General features: G+C 38.4%; 1 protein-coding gene across 6 annotated transcripts in view; it reads left to right on the top strand.

Annotated features, from left to right (window-relative positions):
- The window catches only part of IQUB (IQ motif and ubiquitin domain containing), an 81399-nt gene that overhangs the window by 45695 nt on the left and 16619 nt on the right, over positions 1-19085 (top strand). For all 6 annotated transcript variants that reach the window (XM_077998095.1, XM_015134825.3, XM_077998096.1 and 3 more), the window contains 2 exons: positions 4670-4845; positions 16718-16888. In XM_077998095.1, coding sequence (XP_077854221.1) covers positions 4670-4845; positions 16718-16888 — 347 coding nt within the window. The remainder of the gene's footprint in view (positions 1-4669; positions 4846-16717; positions 16889-19085) is intronic.

Here is a 19085-nt window from a genome sequence, read left to right as displayed (position 1 = left end):
CTAGGATTGCAACCCCTGCTTTTTTTTGTTTTCCATTTGCTTGGTAGATCTTCCTCCATCCGTTTATTTTGAGCCTGTATGTGTCTCTGCATGTGAGATGGGTCTCCTGAATACAACAAACTGATGGGTCTTGACTCTTTATCCAGTTTGCCAGTTTGTGTCTTTTAGTTGGACCATTTAGTCCATTTACATTTAAGGTTAATATTGTTATGTGTGAACTTGATCCTGTCATTATGATATTAGCTGGTTATTTTACTCGCTAGTTGACGCAGTTTCTTCCTAGCATCGATGGACTTTACATTTTGGCATGTTTTTGCAATGGCTGGTACCTGTTGTTCCTTTACAACTTTAGTGCTTGCTTCAGGATCTCTTGTAGGGCAGGCCTGGTGGTGACAAAATCTCTAAGCATTTGCTTGTCTGTAAAGGATTTTATTTCTCCTTCACTTGTGAAACTTAGTTTGGCTGGATATGAAATTCTGGGTTGAAAATTCTTTTCTTTAAGAATGTTGAATATTGGCCTCCACTCTCTTCTGGCTTGGAGAGTTTCTGCCGAGAGATCTGCTGTTAGTCTGGTGGCCTTTTCTTTGTGTGTAACCCGACCTTTCTCTCTGGCTGCCCTTAACATTTTTTCCTTCATTTCAACTTTGGTGAATCTGACAATTATGTGTCTTAGAGTTGCTCTTCTCGAGGAGTATCTTTGTGGCATTCTCTGTATTTCCTGAATTTGAATGTTGGCCTGCCTTACTAGGTTGGGAAAGTTCTCCTGGATGATATCCTGCGGAGTGTTTTCCAACTTGGTTCCATTTTCCCCGTCACTTTCAGGCACACCAATCAGACGTAGATTTGGTCTTTTCACATAATCCCATGTTTCTTGGAGTCTTTGTTCATTTCTTTTTACTCTTTTTCCTCTACACTTCTCTTCTTGCTTCATTTCATTCATTTGATCTTCAATCGCTGATACTCTTTTTTCCAGTTGATCGAGTTGGTTACTGAAGCTTGTGCATTTGTCACGTAGTTCTCATGTTATGGTTTTCATGTCTATCAGTTCTTTTAAGGTCTTCTCTACATTGGTTATTCTAGTTATCCATTCATCCATTCTTTTTTCGAGGTTTTTAGTTTCTTTGTACTGGTTACGTAGTTCCTCCTTTAGCTCTGAGAAGTTTGATCAACTGAAGCCTTCTTCTCTCAACTGGTCAAAGTCATCCTCCGTCCAGCTTTGTTCTGTTGCTGGCGATGAGTTGCGTTGCTTTGGAGGGGGAGATGCACTCTGATTTTTTGAATTTCCAGCTTTTCTGCCCTGCTTTTCCCCCCATCTTTGTGATTTTATCTGCCTTTAGTCTTTGATGATGGTGACGTACTGATGGGGTTTTGGTGTGGGTGTCCTTTCTGTTTGTTAGTTTTCCTTCTAACAGTCAGGACCCTCAGCTGCAGGTCTGTTGGAGTTTGCTTGAGGTCCACTCCAGACCCTGTTTGCCTGGGTATCAGCAGCAGAGGCTGCAGAAGATAGAATATTGCTGAACAGCAAGTGTTGCTGTCTGATTCTTGCTCTGGAAGCTTCATCTCAGGGGTGTACCCAGCTGTGTGAGGTGTGAGGTATTAGTCTGCACCTAGTGGGGGATGTCTCCCAGTTAGGCCATTCAGGGGTCAGGGACTCACTTGAGCAGGCAGTCTGTCCGTTCTCAGATCTCAACCTTCATGCTGGGGGATCCGCTGGTCTTTTCAAAGCTGTCAGACAGGGACATTTACCTCTTCTGAGGTTTCTGCTGCTTTTTGTTTAGCTATGCCCTGTCCCCAGAGGTGGAGTCTGTAGAGGCAGGCAGGCCTCCTTGAGCTGTGGTGGGCTCCCCACAATTCGAACTTCTCAGCAGCTTTGTTTACCTACTTAAGCCTCAGCAATGGCAGGCGCCCCTCCCCCAGGCTCGCTGCCACTTTGCAGTTAGATCTCAGACTGCTGTGCTAGCAATGAGGGAGGCTCCATGGGCGTGGGACCCTCCAGGCCAGGTGTGGGATATAATCTGGTGTGCTATTTGCTAAGACCCTTGGTAAAGCGCAGTATTAGGGTGGGAGTTACCCAATTTTCCAGGTGTTGTGTGTCTCACTTTCCTTTGGCTAGGAAAAGGAATTCCCTTCGCCCTTGCGCTCCCCAGGTAAGGCGATGCCTCGCCCTGCTTCAGCTCTCGCTGGTCGGGCTGCACCCGGGGACCAGCGCAAACTGTCCGACATGCCCCAGTTAGATGAACCCGGTACCTCAGTTGAAAATGCAGAAATCACCTGTCTTCTGTGTCGCTCACGCTGGGAGCTGGAGGCTGGAGCTGTTCCTATTTGGCCATCTTGGGCGTGCCCCCTCTGCTAACCTTTTAAATTTCACCTTTGGTGTCAGTTTTTTTCAAGTGTCCCCTCTGGAAACATCATGTCCCTAGAATTTTGCAAAATTATCTTATTTTCAACAGAAAAATATCTGTATAATCATTTCATATTTTAACATAACTATTATGCTTTTTTTTTTTTTTTGCTTTTCTTTTCTTGCTTTCTGTACTATTTAAAATATTTTTCTTTTTTTTGCATAAGCTCATAGTTGTTATTATCTTCTGCAGTGACTTGAAATGTTAGGCATTCTTCTGAAAGTTTCTCAAAGACTTTCTTAAAGCATGGTAAACTGTCAAATAGCTTGATAAGCTGCTCTTTTCTCTAGTTCCGAGTTGCTTAAGTTGGGGTTTCCCATCTTCTGCTACGATGTTCACTTTCTGAAATGAGAAAGCAGAAGTTTGGATAACAACATTTATGTGCTTTTTTGACAGTCTTTCATTTATTTGGTAGTATCTGCACTATATCTTTTCAAAATTCCCCAGGGTTTCTTACATAGGGATAAATTCCTTTCAGATTTTTAGTACTGATTCAGGTCTCTCTCATTTCTCCTGTCTTTCGTATTTCTTTTATCATTTTAGCAGTGACATAGGAGAAGGGAGGTAGAAGTTTGTGTAGAAGCTTCTATCTTGTCAGAAATTTGGTATGCCATATTTTAAGAGGTACTATGATAAATCAGAGGAGCTTGACTTACATGGACAGAAAATGAGTCAAATGATGCACAATTGAAGAAATAGAAATATTTATGTCTAGAGAAGATAAAACATAAATGAGGGATGATTGCTCTCTTCAGATACCTAAAGGAGTACCATGTGGCCCAAGAAACAACCTGACGCAGTGTTGCCTCACAAGCTAGTATTAGAACCAGGGTGGGCCAATTAAACCTGTTCAAGCTGTTCCGAGAAGGATCCTTTCTTAAACATGGGGTTGAACAATTTAATTTCTCAAGTTCTTTCCAACCCTATTCTTTTGTTAATATAAATAAGGTTGACATTTTTGAATTGTGGGATACAAAAGAGTTTTCTTTTCCAAATTTAGTATATGTAAAAATTAAATGAAAACTTGGTAAAATGCATGCATCTGAGCTCGGAAATTTTGATTTATTTAAGTTTGGGCAGCATATTGTTTTTTTTTTTTTTTTTTTTTTTTTTGAGACGGAGTCTCGCTCTGTCGCCCAGGCTGGAGTGCAGTGGCCGGATCTCAGCTCACAGCAAGCTCCGCCTCCCAGGTTTATGCCATTCTCCTGCCTCAGCCTCCCGAGTAGCTGGGACTACAGGCGCCCGCCACCTCGCCCGGCTATTTTTTTGTATTTTTTAGTAGAGACGGGGTTTCACTGTGTTAGCCAGGATGGTCTCGATCTCCTAACCTCGTGATCCGCCCGTCTCGGCCTATTGATAGTAACCAGGGCTTTAAAATATCATAAATATTATGATAAAATAATGCATTAGTTTGAGTAAACAGTAAATGCAATTACTTTATAATATTTGTGACTATAATTTAGAGTTTTGTAAATAAATGGAAAATGGTGCCTAAGTGAATGAAGGAAATGACTGATATCAACAGTTCTACATAAAACTATATTAGCTTGGGTCCTTGGGGAAGCAGACACCAGGATGTAATTGGAAGTGAAAGACAAAGAGGAAAGGGAGCAGAGGAAGGAAAAGGAAATCTTCAGTTTGAGATGAGATTTGACACCTCATCAATTGAGAGAGGGAAGGAAAGAAGATGGGGTATGGAGAGTCTTAACTCTAAGGAAGGCTTAGCCAGCCCAACAATTGGCTCATATATGATTGACCACAGAAAAGTCCATTGTTGGGCAGATACAGCCTGGTTCTGACTCCCACATGGTGCCTGGTCATTGATGAGAATTTTGTAGGCAGAATGTGACCTCAGCTTCAACAAGGCAGCAGATCTGAAATGCTGTAGTTGGAACTGTCAATTACCTTTACCCTTTGTGACAGGTACTCTCTTGAAGGGAGATGTGAACAGTGCACGCTCATGGCTGCCACAAAATCCAAGTCATATTTTTGTCAATGCTAAGCAGTATGAATGCTCACTTGGAGACATAATTTGACATCATCTGTACTGTTTCCCTTTGGCTTCTGTTTGTTTGATTCTACTTTTATTAAGTCTCTCAGCTTCCATTTTGTCACTTTTTTTTGCACATCAGGTATACAATATAAATGATTCTATTCGAGTATACTTTTGTTTAAATTGATGTAAAAATAAAATACTCCTCGTCAGGATGTGATCATAAAAAAGTGGGATTTTAAAAACTCAAGAGTCTATTGTGTTATTCCTCTAGTCTGGCGGCAAGAAGAACTTAAACGTATTAACCAATCTTTCACTGGAGCTGAAAGGAAAGCTGCTCTGTGTGAACTTCTGGAAAAAGAGACTCAGATAATTGCTTCTATTGGGAGACATAGATACATTGCTTATACGGCGAATCAGGAAGCAGCAATACAAGCTTTTTTGGATAAGGTTAGTGAAGTAACTACTGTTTAAATATGAATGTATTCTGAATTTAAAAATGTAGAATAATGTACCAGACGAAAGACTTAGATTACAAGAATTTACATGAATTTTGTTTAGGATTTTGATGACATATTTCTTAAAATGTGATATATATTTTTTTCTGGTATAGCTTTAGATTTTAATAGCATCCTAGGGTAAAAATTGATAGGTAATATGACATCCATACATTCTTAATTAAGGAGATTGGCCATGAAGCAAAAGATGGAGAGACATTTCTTGTGACTCTGTTCATTTAGATTTAGATTGGCTATATAAATTAGATAAATTGTATACCATGATAAAATGCAGAGTATTAAAGTCACAAAACATCTAGGTCTGGGGTGCTCTGATGGTAAGCAACCTGGGAGAAATAGCTATAGACTAGTATTTTTGCTTTGGCTCACATCATTAACTGACTTCAAATTTCTGACAGAAAGAATATACGATTATTGAAAACCACGAAAACATATAATTAAGGAAAAAACTAAAGTAATTACCACTTTTGTGGTCAAACTGCCTGTTTGATATTGAATAGCCTGTTTCCATAGTGACCAATTTTCTTTTATAAACCTGGTCTTTCCAAACAATTTAAAGCCAATTCAGCTACAGAAGAAAAGGGGTATATTTCTCTAAGATGTTAGCCTGTAGTGCTTCTATTTCTATGGTTCTTATTATTTGAGGACATTTGTTCTTAAAAACCATAGCTTTGATATTCTAAATGCCCTCTTCTCATCTTATTCACTCCTTTGTTTGATCTCAGTTTATCTGTGCCTTTAACTACTACCTGCATCCCAGAACTCCCTATAGGTCCATGCCAGATCTCTTTAAGGAGCTTCCACATCATATATCCAATGGCCTACTGTCACTGCTCTTTGGATATCCCAAGATTACACTTCAAGGAGACATGATGAACCCTAAGTCATATCACCTTACTATCCCTTGCCCCCTCGCCTGTAAATTAATCTTGTTCTGCATCATATAACCTATCTGTATGAAATTTCATCATCTACTCAGTTGCTCCAGACAGAAACCTGGGTATTATTTTTGACTTCTCCATCTAGCCACCAACCTGTTTATTCTATTGTTTAATACCTCCTTAATTCTTTTTTTAATCCTTGGTCAATTATTTAACAGTGATTTTGAGCACTTACTAAGTACTCTGCTTTAGCATACATTGTTCCTTTTTTTTATTATACTTTAAGTTCTAGGGTACATGTGCACAACGTGCAGGTTTGATACATAGGTATACATGTGCCAGGTTGGTTTGCTGCACCCATTAACTCGTCATTTACATTAGGTATTTCTCCTAATGCTATCCCTCCCCCTGCTTCCCACCTCATGGCAGGCCCCTGTGTGTGATGTTCCCCACCCTCTGTCCAAGTGTTCTCCTTGTTCAGTTCTCACCTGTAAGTGAGAACTTGCAGTGTTTGGTTTTCTGTCCTTGTGATAGTTTGCTCAGAATAATGGTTTCCAGCTTCATCCCTGCAAAGGACATGAACTCATCCTTTTTTTATGGCTGCATAGTATTCCATGGTGTATATATGCCACATTTTCTTAATCCAGTCTATCATTGATGGACATAATGGGTTGGTTCCAAGTTTTTGCTATTGTGAAGAGTGCCGCAATAAACATACGTGTGCATGTGTCTTTATAGTAGCATGATTTATAATCCTTTGGGTATATACCCAGTGATGGGATCGCTAAGTCAAATGGTATTTCTAGTTCTAGATCCTTGAGGAATCGCCACACTGTCTTCCGTGATGGTTGAACTTGTTTACACTCCCACCAACAGTGTAAAAGCGTTCCTATTTCTCCATATCCTCTCCAGCATCTGTTGTTTCCTGACTTTTTAATGATCGCCATTTTAACTGGTGTGAGATGGTATCTCATTGTGGTTGTGATTTGCATTTCTCTGATCACCAGTGATGATGAGCATTGTTTCATGTGTCTGTTAACTGCATGAATGTCTTCTTTTGAGAAGTGTCTGTTCACGTCCTTCACCCACTTTTTGATGGGGTTGTTTTTTTCTTGTAAATTTGTTTAAGTTCTTTGTAGATTCTGGATATTAACCCTTTGTCAAAAGGGGACATTGCAAAAATTTTCTTCCATACTGTAGGTTGCCTGTTCACTCTGATGGTAGTTTCTTTTGCTGTGCAGAAGCTCTTTAGTTTAATTAGATCCCATTTGCCTATTTTGACTTTTATTGCCATTGCTTTTGGTGTTTTAGTCATGAAGTCCTTGCCCATGCCTATGTCCTGAATGGTATTGCCTAGGTTTTCTTTTAGGGTTTTTATGGTTTTAGGTCTAACATTTAAGTCTTTAATCCATCTTGAATTAATTTTTCCATAAAGTGTGTAAGGAAGGGATTCAGATTCAGCTTTCTACATATGGCTAGCCAGTTTTCCCAGCACCACTTATTAAATAGGGAATCCTTTTCCCATTTCTTGTTTTTGTCAGGTTTGTCAAAGATCAGATGGTTTTAGATTTATGGTGTTTTTTCTGAGGCCTCTGTTCTGTTCCATTGGTCTATATATCTGTTTTGGTACCAGTAGCATGCTGTTTTGGTTACTGTAGCTTTGTAGTATAGTTTGAAGTCAGGTAGCATGATGCTTCCAGCTTTATTCTCTTTGCTTAGGATTGTCTTGGTAATTCAGGCTATTTTTTGGTTACATATGAACTTTAAAGCAGTTTTTTCCAATTCTGTGAAGAAAGTTATTGGTAACTTGATGGGGATAGCATTGAATCTATAAATTACCTTGGGTAGTATGGCCATTTTCACGATATTGATTCTTCCTATCCATGAGCATGGCATGTTCTTCTATTTGTTTGTGTCCTCTTTTATTTCATTGAGCAGTGGTTTGTAGTTCTCCTTGAAGAGGTCCTTTACATCCCTTGTAAGTTGGATTCCTAATATCTCTTTAATTCTTTACTTCTTCCTTTCCAAACCCACTACCATTGCCTGTAGGGAAAAGGCTCTGCCCTGGTGTCCTGATGACCCTGCATATATCAAATAGGCCTTCCTATCTCCCCTGGGAGGATGTCATGAGACAGGTCTTGCCTTATCTTGTGTGCATGAGCTCGACCCTGACTTAACTGAATGTGGATTTTCTTCTCATCTGGATTCCTTTATGTTTCCAAATTGAGCTGCCGCCTTCAGTTTCACTTCTCAGTTCTCTCCTCCATTATCTACATCACTGCCAACGTGGCCTCACTAAACACAACTCTGACCCTGTCCTTCCTCACTGCCCTTAGGGAACAAGGATTTTTGTGTTTGCAAACCTCACTTATCTCACTGTTGCATCACTGCCATTTCTCCCTGCATACTGTACCCATACTGCTTCAGCCATGCTCAATTACTTGCATATCCCCAGAAAGACCAGGTGCTCTCGACCCTTTTGCATTGGGTGCCTTTACATGGAATATCCTTTCCTTCCTTCCTTAGTAGCTAGCTATTGACCCTGTAAAACAAGCTCAGATGCCTCTTCTTTCAGAAAGCAAATGCTGGTCCACCTACTTTAGCCTGTAGTATATGCTCTCATGAGACTGTCTCATCTCTGTCTTTGTACATAGTGTGCAGTCTTTATTGTATCTACATGCCTGAATCCTTTCTAGATTTTGAACCTTTAAAGGAAAGAGTTGTCATTTATCTCTGTATCCTCATATCTTAGCACAGTTCTTACTACAGTGTCAATAAATGTTTGTGGAAGAAGGTAGGGAGGAAGAATAAGGGACACAAATAGTGGTTGTATAATTTTGTATTCCAACTATCATCAAGAAATTATGTAATGTAGATACTGTCATTTAAAATGCTTAAATATCTTAATTCTAGGAAAGATGAATTTATTTTAGGAAAGCTATAATATTCATACTTCTCCAGAGTCATCTTTCGAAAAAAACTTATTTATTTAGCAAGTTGCTTTATCTGCATCCTGCTTTATCACTGGGATACCTAATTGTTAACCTCACCAGAGAAGAGAGTATGAGCCCAGGGCAACACGAATGTTCGAAGGAGATGGAAGCCTCTGAGTGTCCGTGGACAAGGAAGATGGGTGTCACCTTTCTTTACTTGATGCTGAGCCTTCTGCAGAATTTTCCCACTAGTGCCATCATACTGTTTTGTATTTCCTGCAAACTATTTAAAATTCTATTGTTGTATATACTTACCCAATGTCTATTCTTCTTTATGCCCAGAACATTCCCTACCCCAGGCCCCATGTCTAGCATTGTCTGTAAACATTTAACTAAGCTTTTTGAAATTATGGAGTATCCATAAATGGATCAAGACCCAACATAGGAAAGTGATTCCAGAGTCAGTAGATGACCACTACCCTTTCTCATGAGGTGTGGCACTCTAAGAAGGTTTTCATGTAAACCTCACCAAAAAGAAAAAAAAAAAAAAGTGAAATGGAGAAATTTTAAAATTCTGTTTACCAGAATTCCTAGGAGGAAGGAAGACCTATTTTTTGCCTTTGTTTTTTTGTAAATACTTTGATAAGCTATTGGGGTGGAATTTGAGACCCTGAAGGATCCTGAGTACAGGAAGAATTGTTCTATTCCAGGAAAATGGAGGTTTTCAAGAGTTGTCCTAGAGGGAAATAGATAAGGTAAAGTGAGGAGGCAGTTGGAAGGCAGTGGGTGTACAGTGTGACTTTTTGTGACTTCTTTAGTTATATGACTAAATAAAGGAAATATTAAATGCAACATAATTTTATTTTTGGAAAGGGAGAGGAAACCAGATAAATGAGCTGGGCTCTGTGTCCAGATGGATACAGGGTAACACACAAAGGTGAAAGGCAGAGAATTGAGGGAAGGATGAAGTTAGCCACAAGAATTTGTAGAAATCAAGGCAAAGGCGTTTTGTAGGTGACATGGTTTAGAATTGGAGTTCTAAACCCACAGTTACCCCAGCTGATAAACCAGTTAATCTCATCAATCTCCAGGCTAAATTTGAAGGAAACTGACATTTTAGTTGATACAATGGGATTTTCTTTCAGTTTTGACTAAAGACTTGTATTAGAACAGGAAAACACACCACAATATGGATCAGTTACACTTGATGACAACTCCCAGTCAGTTCACATAGCCTAATTAGTCCAGTGTTTAAAAATATTGACTAACAGTGACTTCTGACCTGCTTTTAGCCTGCTATAGTAAATCAAAAACTCACTGCTACTCTAATTCAGAATCATTTAAATCACCTTTTTGTATATGATGCTATACTAAGAAGACAAGATAAATTTTATTCTTCTGATGTGAATAATTATAAAATGTCTGTTTTTCTCTATGCTTGTCAACCTCCCCCACTCTAAGCCTAGTATTATCTCTAATATTCAGGAGGAGTCAGTGTTGATTTCATAAAACTTGAATGAAGTAACTTATTATTCTGAAGTTTTTGATTTTTTTTTTTTAATACTTTAAGTTCTAGGGTACATGTGCATAACGTGCAGGTTTGTTACATATGTATACTTGTGCCATGTTGGTGTGCTGCACCCATCAACTCGTCAGCACCCATCAACTCGTCATTTACATCAGGTATAACTCCCAATGCAATCCCTCCCCCCTCCCCCCCCCCCATGATAGGCCCCGGTGTGTGATGTTCCCCTTCCCGAGTCCAAGTGATCTCATTGTTCAGTTCCCACCTATGAGTGAGAACATGCGGTGTTTGGTTTTCTGTTCTTGCAATAGTTTGCTGAGAATGATGGTTTCCAGCTGTATCCATGTCCCTACAAAGGACACAAACTCATCCTTTTTTATGGCTGCATAGTATTCCATGGTGTATATGTGCCACATTTTCTTAATCTAGTCTGTCACTGATGGACATTTGGGTTGATTCCAAGTCTTTGCTATTGTGAATAGTGCCACAATAAACATACGTGTGCATGTGTCTTTATAGCAGCATGGTTTATAATCCTTTGGGTATATCCCCAGTAATGGGATGGCTGGGTCAAATGGTACTTCTAGTTCTAGATCCTTGAGGAATCGCCATACTGTTTTCCATGATGGTTGAACTAGTTTACAGTCCCACCAACAGTGTAAAAGTGTTCCTATTTCTCCACATCCTCTCCAGCACCTGTTGTTTCCTGACTTTTTAATGATTGCCATTCTAACTGGTGTGAGATGGGTATCTCATTGTGGTTTTGATTTGCATTTCTCTGATGGCGAGTGATGATGAGCATTTTTTCATGTGTCTGTTGGCTGTATGAATGTCCTCTTTTGAGAAATGTCTGTTCATATCCTTTGTCCACTTTTTGATGGGGTTGTTTTTTTCTTGTAAATTTGTTTGAGTTCTTTGTAGGTTCTGGATATTAGCCCTTTGTCAGGTGAGTAGATTGCAAAAATTTTCTCCCATTCTGTAGGTTGCCTGTTCACTCTGATGGTAGTTTCTTTTGCTGTGCAGAAGCTCTTTAGTTTAATTAGATCCCATTTGTCGATTTTGGCTTTTGTTGCCGTTGCTTTTGGTGTTTTAGACATGAAGTCCTTGCCCATGCCTATGTCCTGAATGGTATTACCTAGGTTTTCTTCTAGGGTTTTTATGGTATTAGGTCTAACATTTAAGTCTCTAATCCATCTTGAATTAATTTTCGTATAAGCAGTAAGGAAAGGATCCAGTTTCAGCTTTCTGCTTATGGCTAGCCAATTTTCCCAGCACCATTTATTAAATAGGGAATCCTTTCCCCATTTCTTGTTTTTGTCAGGTTTATCAAAGATCAGATGGCTGTAGATGTGTGGTATTATTTCTGAGGACTCTGTTCTGTTCCATTGGTCTATATCTCTGTTTTGGTACCAGTACCATGCTGTTTTGGTTACTGTAGCCTTGTAGTATAGTTTGAAGTCAGGTAGTGTGATGCCTCTAGCTTTGTTCTTTTGACTTATGATTGTCTTGGAGATGCGGGCTCTTTTTTGGTTCCATATGAACTTTAAAGCAGTTTTTTTCCAATTCTTTGAAGAAACTCATTGGTAGCTTGATGGGGATGGCATTGAATCTATAAATTACCTTGGGCAGTATGGCCAAAGTTTTTGATTTTTAAGAAAAGATAGCTGATAATTAATCCCTGAAAGTAGACAAGGTCAGAGTTTTTTCGCATGTCAAAATTAACAAACAACAAGTTCCATATGTGAATTTAAAGATCTACATTTAACACCACAATATGCAGATACATCCAGAGAAACATTTACTTTCCTTTAATTTGGAAATAACTTTGGAGAATACAATTTTATATTTTACTTTCAGTTTCACTTTTTTGAGTCCAAATACTGTGTGGTTTATTGAACCAATATTTTATCTTTAATTCTTTTGTCCTGAACATAGAATGTCTCTGAATAATGAGTGACACAGTCTTAAATTTGTCCAGTCAAAGCATTGAACTAATAGATTATAATAGACTGTATACTAAGTCCTCATTCATAATAAAAGGCTAACTCTAAAGATTTTTAAAAGCATTATATAATTTGTAATTTTAACCCACCAAGCATTGACTTCCACAGGGTATCAAATATTAAAAACTTGACTGGGCATGGTGGCTCGCGCCTGTAATCCCAAAACTTTGGGAGGCCGAGGCAAGTGGATCACAAGGTCAGGAGTTTGAGACCAGCCCAACCAACATGGTGAAACCACGTCTCTACTAAAACTACCAAAAAAAAAAAAAAATTACCCAGGCGTTGTGGTGGGTGCCTGTAATCCCAGCTACTTGGGAGGCTGAGGCAGGAGAATCACTTGAACCTGGGAGGTGGAAGCTGCAGTGAGCCGAGATTGCACCATTGCACTCCAGCCTGGGCAACAGAGTGAGACTCCGTCAGAAAAGCAAAAAACGAAAAAAACAAAAAAACTCAGAGAGCTTGACAGAGGTGAAGAAATTCAGGTTAAGAAGTTTGAATCAAAAATCATCAGCTGGTTTCTAATATATCTTTGAGTGTTATTTACCCAAACTGTGTAAAGAGACCATTTGAATTTCTGTAAGATATTTTTCCTTGAGTCAAGGCCATTTATTTATTTGATGCCCGTTGATTTGTACACTATTCACAATCACAGGCTTAAAAAACTGCAATCCACATTAGCTGTATCTTTTCAATGGTTTTTCTCCATACCCAGGTAGCTAACAGTTAGTGGGGCAGGAAAATGCTACTGCCTCTTTCTGAACACTGCATGAAGTAAGGGCACTGCTATAGCTGAGCAAAACCCCTGTGCTGTGTAAAAGAAAAGTTGATCACTATACAGTAGCTTCTGTGGGGAGTTAGGGCTATTCTTAATTTGTGTCCTTAGGGGCTTGAGAATCAATTTAGGAGGAAGAAAATACCTACTCTCCTAGTGCAGTCATTTCTTCTTTTCTGTGGAAGCCTGCTGCTCTCAAGGTTCTTGTTATTTCTCCACCTTCCTTTCCCTGAAATGTGTCTTCCTGCTGTTCTTCTGTTCCTCTCTTCCAGGCTCTGTGCTGTCTCATTTGTTGGCAGCTAAATGGAATTTATTATACTCCTATTTTCTGAAGCAATTTAAGCACATGATTATTGTATATCTCTTATCACAGCCAAAGCTTTCAAAGAAAAAAGGAAATAGGGAAGAGAAATAAGCAGAGTTGACATTTTTCCTGTGTCAGAGTAGAAAACACCTTAAACCCTGAAGTCAAAAAAGCCTAGGCTTGAAGATCAAGTTATCTGTGTTGGCAGAAATACATCTAAGTATAAAAACAGCTTTGCTGAACAGATTTTTAAATATCTTTTCAGTGCCTACTCTAGGGAACTTGAACTTCAAATCTAGGATTCTTTGATTGTATCACTCAGTTCCCCTTAATCTGGCTAACTCCTAGTTATTCTTCAGATTCCATCTTAGATACTTTCTTTTTACCAGTTAAGTGCTTCATAGCAACCCACAGATACCTATTTATCTACAGTCATCAAGCATACTCATCTTTTTTTTCTAATTACTTATTTTTTACCCTTCCATCCCATGAGATTTGAGAATTCTTGAAACCAGGATAGTATTTTATCTACTCAGTGCCTAATACATTGATTAATGTATAGTAAACACAGTAAGTATTTGTTGAATGAATGAAAGAGTACTGTAGACACTGTGAGATATATAGAACTACATGAGAAATTTCTTTCCTCCCTCCCTCCCTCTCTCTCCTTCCTTCCTTCCTTCCTTCCTTCCTTCCTTCCTTCCTTCTTTCTTCTTTCCTTTCTTTCTTTCCTTTCTGTCTTTCCTTCCTTTCCTTTCCTTGCCTTTGCCTTTGCCTTTGCCTTTGCCTTTGCCTTTGCCTTTGCCCTTGCTCTTGCCCTTGCCCTTGCCCTTGCCCTTTCCTTTCCTTCATTCTTTCTGGGTCTTGCACTGTTGCCCAGGCTGGAGTGCAGTGGCACAATCTTGGCTCACTCCAACTTCCACCTTCTGGGTTGAAGCAATTCTCCTGCCTCAGCCTCACAAGTAGCTGGGATTACAGGTGAGTGCCACTGCACTCTGCTAAATTTTGTGTTTTTAGTAGAGATGGGTTATCACCATGTTGGCCAGGCTGGTCCCGAACTCCTGACCTCAAGTAATCTACCCACTTTGGCCTCCCAAAGTGTTGAAATTACATGTGTGAGCCACCGTGCCCGGCTGGGAAATTTATTTCTCATACTTTTTTGGGAGAAATGGAATTAGCAAACATAAAACAATTATAAAGCAATTTGGATCCAAATTTCACTGCCTCTAGTCACTAAAATAGAGACAATGTATACTTCTGTTTGTGTGTTTTTACATGTACAATAGGATTTCATGTACAAGTGATATAATTGTTTCAAACCATAGTAGTTAGAGGAATCTTTACGGAAGAGGTAGGGTTTAAGTGCAAAATTGAAAAGTGGAAAGGACTTAGATGAGGAATATATTTGGAAACCAAGATCTAACCACATTATGCTATATTTGTTAGGGCTACAAACCTGGGGGGAAGATAGAGTTAAATCCGTCTATCAACTGAAAAATACAATGTGATAGGTAAAGTAGGCGTTTCATAGAAAGGTCATTATATTTGAATTATTACAAATGAAATAATTTACCACCTTGCAGATCAAAAAGTGTTGTCCAAATTACTGGAAGAAAAGGAATTGCATTTAGTAGGGCAAACCTGAGGAAAATTATATGCAAAGATTAAGACATTGGTTAGACTTTCGAATATTACAACATGAAACTTAGACCTAGCCTTTAAAAACTTTTTAAAAAGAGCTTTAAATAAGCATCAAACTTCAATAACACTCTGAGGCCTACCCAAAATAAGGCTAAATGCATTTAAAAATTATTTTATTTCTAAGTGATAATAACTGAATGATAAAATATTTTATTATTGAGCTATTTTCCTTATAAGCTTTTAATCAATCTTAATTATATCAGTCTGATAATAATACATTATTTAATATTAAATTTATGCTGTAACAATATAAATTAATTATAGAGCTGCAACTTCTCATTTACTGGATTAAAACTAGAGCTGAGAATCTAAAGTTTCTAATGAAGATTCCTACCTCTGAATAACATTCATTTTGGCTTTGCTCTGCATATGATGCCATTGCTTTGAGAATATATCAAATATAGTTGTTTTTACCAGGTAGCTTTGCAGTTCTCAATGTGATTTAGCTAATGTGAATGTAAAAAATTAGATGTAAATTGATGTTACAACTAAAATTTCCTCCTGATGCTGTCCTTTTAATACAGTTTTATATGATGTCTCTATTTGGTTAGTCCACATTCCTGATGATCTGTTCCAATACATAGAGCTTCCATTTAAACCTTATGTTAGATCACATCTAAGATTTAAATGGTTGCAAGTACGGCATAAATTGGGCTACAAGGACACCAGAGCAACTACAGTTAACTTACAAAAACATCCAACATTTGAAGAGTTGTCATGATCAACATAGTCTTGTTTCTGAAAATTTATCATTAGGGAAAGAAACTGAGCAGCTTTGTACCCTAAAGTAGAGGAGCTAATAGAGAGTAAGTTTTCACTGTGAAATTTCTGGGTGAATGCATCTCCTCTGAATGTCCCTGTCAGAGGGAACAGAAGCAGTGGCAAACACAGAGGTACCATCATTAAAGATTATCCTGTGTTTCCTGAGTCGATAGAGGACTAATTTCACCTCCTGTCTCTAATCTCTGAATTCTTAGCCTGGGAGTCCTCAGATGAGCTTCAGGGCAAGTGAACTTCATTTTTGGCCCTTCATTTAGGAGGTGGCCTAGGTTGGGAGACACTAAGCCAGATTTGGAAATAGGAAGTGAGAATCTTAGCCAGCATCAGGGAGGCAGGAACCACAGCCCAGCACTGCTAAGATAGCAATATAGCTCTTTCACTATGGACATCTGCTTTGAGAAGAATTTTGAACTTGTTATAGAAGTATTTTTATAGGACATTAAACCATAACTCACAGAGTCCCTTTTTGGTATATCTTTAGGTCTAAATATATTGAGGATTGTCATAATTACTCTACAAAAGTTATCTTCAGTTGGCAAGGCAGGATCAAGACATATTTATATACACTCAATATAATTGAACCAAGCAGATAATTGTCCTCAGGTGGTTAAGGAGTAATTCCATACATCTCTCAAACAATTCAACATAAAGACTAGTAGCAAATCCTGAATATTGTAGAAGTGTATGAACTTCTACAGACTGAATAACTCTTTCATATTTGTTTTTTTTCTAAAATATTTTACTTTTGCCTGATCTATAAATTCTTAAATTAATTTTCTTTAAGCTTTAGCGATACTCTAGTTATAAAGCACATGATATTAAGATAGACTTTTAGTAGAAGGAGCAAAATTGTTATTTGTAGTTTCTAATTAACTGATAGTTATAAACATAATATTATTTTTAAGTGTTCAGCTCCAAAGATATGGAGAACCCCTAATGGCAAAACAATTGAGATGGATACGCAGTTCACCATCAGAGCCAGAGAGCTGCAAAATATCTATAAGTGCATCATGCTGAAAAATATCTCTCAAGATGAGAGGCTGGATGTGCTCTTAACTCTTAAACACACTGTAAAGGTATGTTAACTTTCTTTTAGTTTGGGGGTAGAGTTCACTATCAATAAAAAAAATTAATAAAATACTAAAACAAGTAAAGTGTTTTACATTAAGAATTGTTTTGGTATAATTTGGGAAGGTTGTGGTTTATTCATTAATATTTACCTAAAAGTTCTCGAAATATGTTATAATACATAATAAATGTAAATATAGTGTAATGAATATAAATATATCTTTATGCAATGAATGAAAATATATGCAGTATGGCATGAGATTAATAATTACATAAACAGCAATTATTTACATATTTTGACATTTTTCAGTGAAAAATTGATTTTTAGCAGTTTTAAAGCAGCTCCATTGTATTTTTATCTTTTTTCTCGTCAGTTATTGATTTTCTGTGTTCTTAATCCTACTTTTAATGAAAACAAGGTTAGTGGATGTCACAGATCAAATTTTCCCAAGAAACAAGAAACAAACTCAGAGATGGGTTTTATATTTAGGAAGTTTGTTGGAGAGTGCTATCAGGGATAATTCCTGTGAGGCAGTAGAGAAATCAGAATTGGCAGGATAGAGAAATTAAATTGTGGTGGATTCTCAACAATGACTTCAGCCAGTGTCACGGGGAATTCTGAAACTTTAAAGGCCATCCAGAGTTGTCCTGAATTGAGGCAGGACAGTTTACTCCCACTTTGACCATTTATTGGATGGGCTGCCGCCAGAAGGGCATGACTTTGGATGAGATAACTTTCTTTATTAGAGAGCAATTCTCAGAAAGAGCCTCACTTGAGAGTTGTCAGCCAACAATCTACCAGGATGGGGAGAATACACATACTGTTGCCTGGATCCACTTCATGTTGTAGGTTTTAGGATTAGCTCCTCCGGATTTAGCTAGGCTCCAAAGCAAGGTTAATAAGAAAAACTGCAGCCCCTAGTGTAGTCATTGGCTTTAAGGCCACAGGAGATGCTCACTGTTTCCTTCCTCTACTATCTATTTTAGATTTCCTTCTCCCTGAACTAGCACCTTGACAGGTCCAGTTGGTCTACTTTTTGGAGTGACTTGCAACTTGAGAGGTCTGAACCACAGGTCACTCTGCTTTTCTCAGGCTGAGGCTACCAGACTTCCATTTACTGTCAAAATCAGGCAAAGATATACCAAGAAATGCCCACTACCTGGGTGCCAAACATATTCTTCTCTGTCCCTATTGGGTAATAACTGCACCATTGCTTTTGAAGATCAGAGTCAGTTACCTCTATAACTAAGGAAACACTTGCCTTGCCCACAGGTCTCTTGGCCTGCAGAGCTTAGGCATTAGTTGTAGCTCGGAGTTTAATAGGACTTGCACTATGTCTTACATTAGAAGAATTTTTCCTCCCGGAATTAGGACCTGTAAACTTAAATAGTCCTGAGTTACAGCAGGAAGCAAAAATTTCCCAAGTAGTAAGTGGGGCCATTTTTACTTTCACCTCCTCTGTTCCCAGGCTAGGGCAGTTTCAGGGGCTTCCACTTGGTTTTCCTCATCATGATAGCTCTTACTCCACAGGTCAAGAAATCAAGGGTAGTGAGGCTGTGCCAACTATCAAGTATTCTATTCCAGTTATATATTCAAGGACTAGGGAAATGAATACTGGGTGGCCCTTTGAACCCAGTAGATCCATTATGAGCTGGACCTGGGCGAAGACTTGATTTAGTTTTTGTTTTCACATACCCCAGACTCTCACAGGATCATGGGTCTCTATACTGCCACAGCAATTAGTCATTTGATTCACGATGTCCCTGAGAAGAAATATGACCTTAGATGAGGCAGTTTGTTTTCAGCTGATGGTAACTGTCTATCTTTAGGCCAGATGGCTCTCTTCAGCACAGGGAATTCTCAGAGAGAGGCTCAGTGGAGGGCTGTCAGCTACCACAACTTGCCGTTGAGAGTCTCCTTCAGTGCTGAAGTAGGGCTGATCTGGGCAACACACTCGAACTTTCATTACAATGAATATGTTTTCTATATTTCTAATTAAAGGGGGAAACTCTACTGTTATTAGGACCATTGGTATAGCTCTTGCATTTTATAGCCCAAATTAAATAATTTACATTATTTTATTTAATTTATCCTGACCATAATGTAAGCTCAATATTTAATGTAAGCTTATGTAATAAGTGGGCAATACAGGTAAAAAGTATTTGGGTTCTGAATTGTGCTTTTGAGTTCTCAAGTTAATAAAA

The sequence above is a fragment of the Macaca mulatta genome, chromosome 3, assembly GCF_049350105.2.
Source record: "Macaca mulatta isolate MMU2019108-1 chromosome 3, T2T-MMU8v2.0, whole genome shotgun sequence".
Taxonomy (NCBI): Eukaryota; Metazoa; Chordata; class Mammalia; order Primates; family Cercopithecidae; genus Macaca; species Macaca mulatta.
Note: the sequence above shows the minus strand (reverse complement) of the source record. Positions and strands in the feature narration are given on the sequence as shown.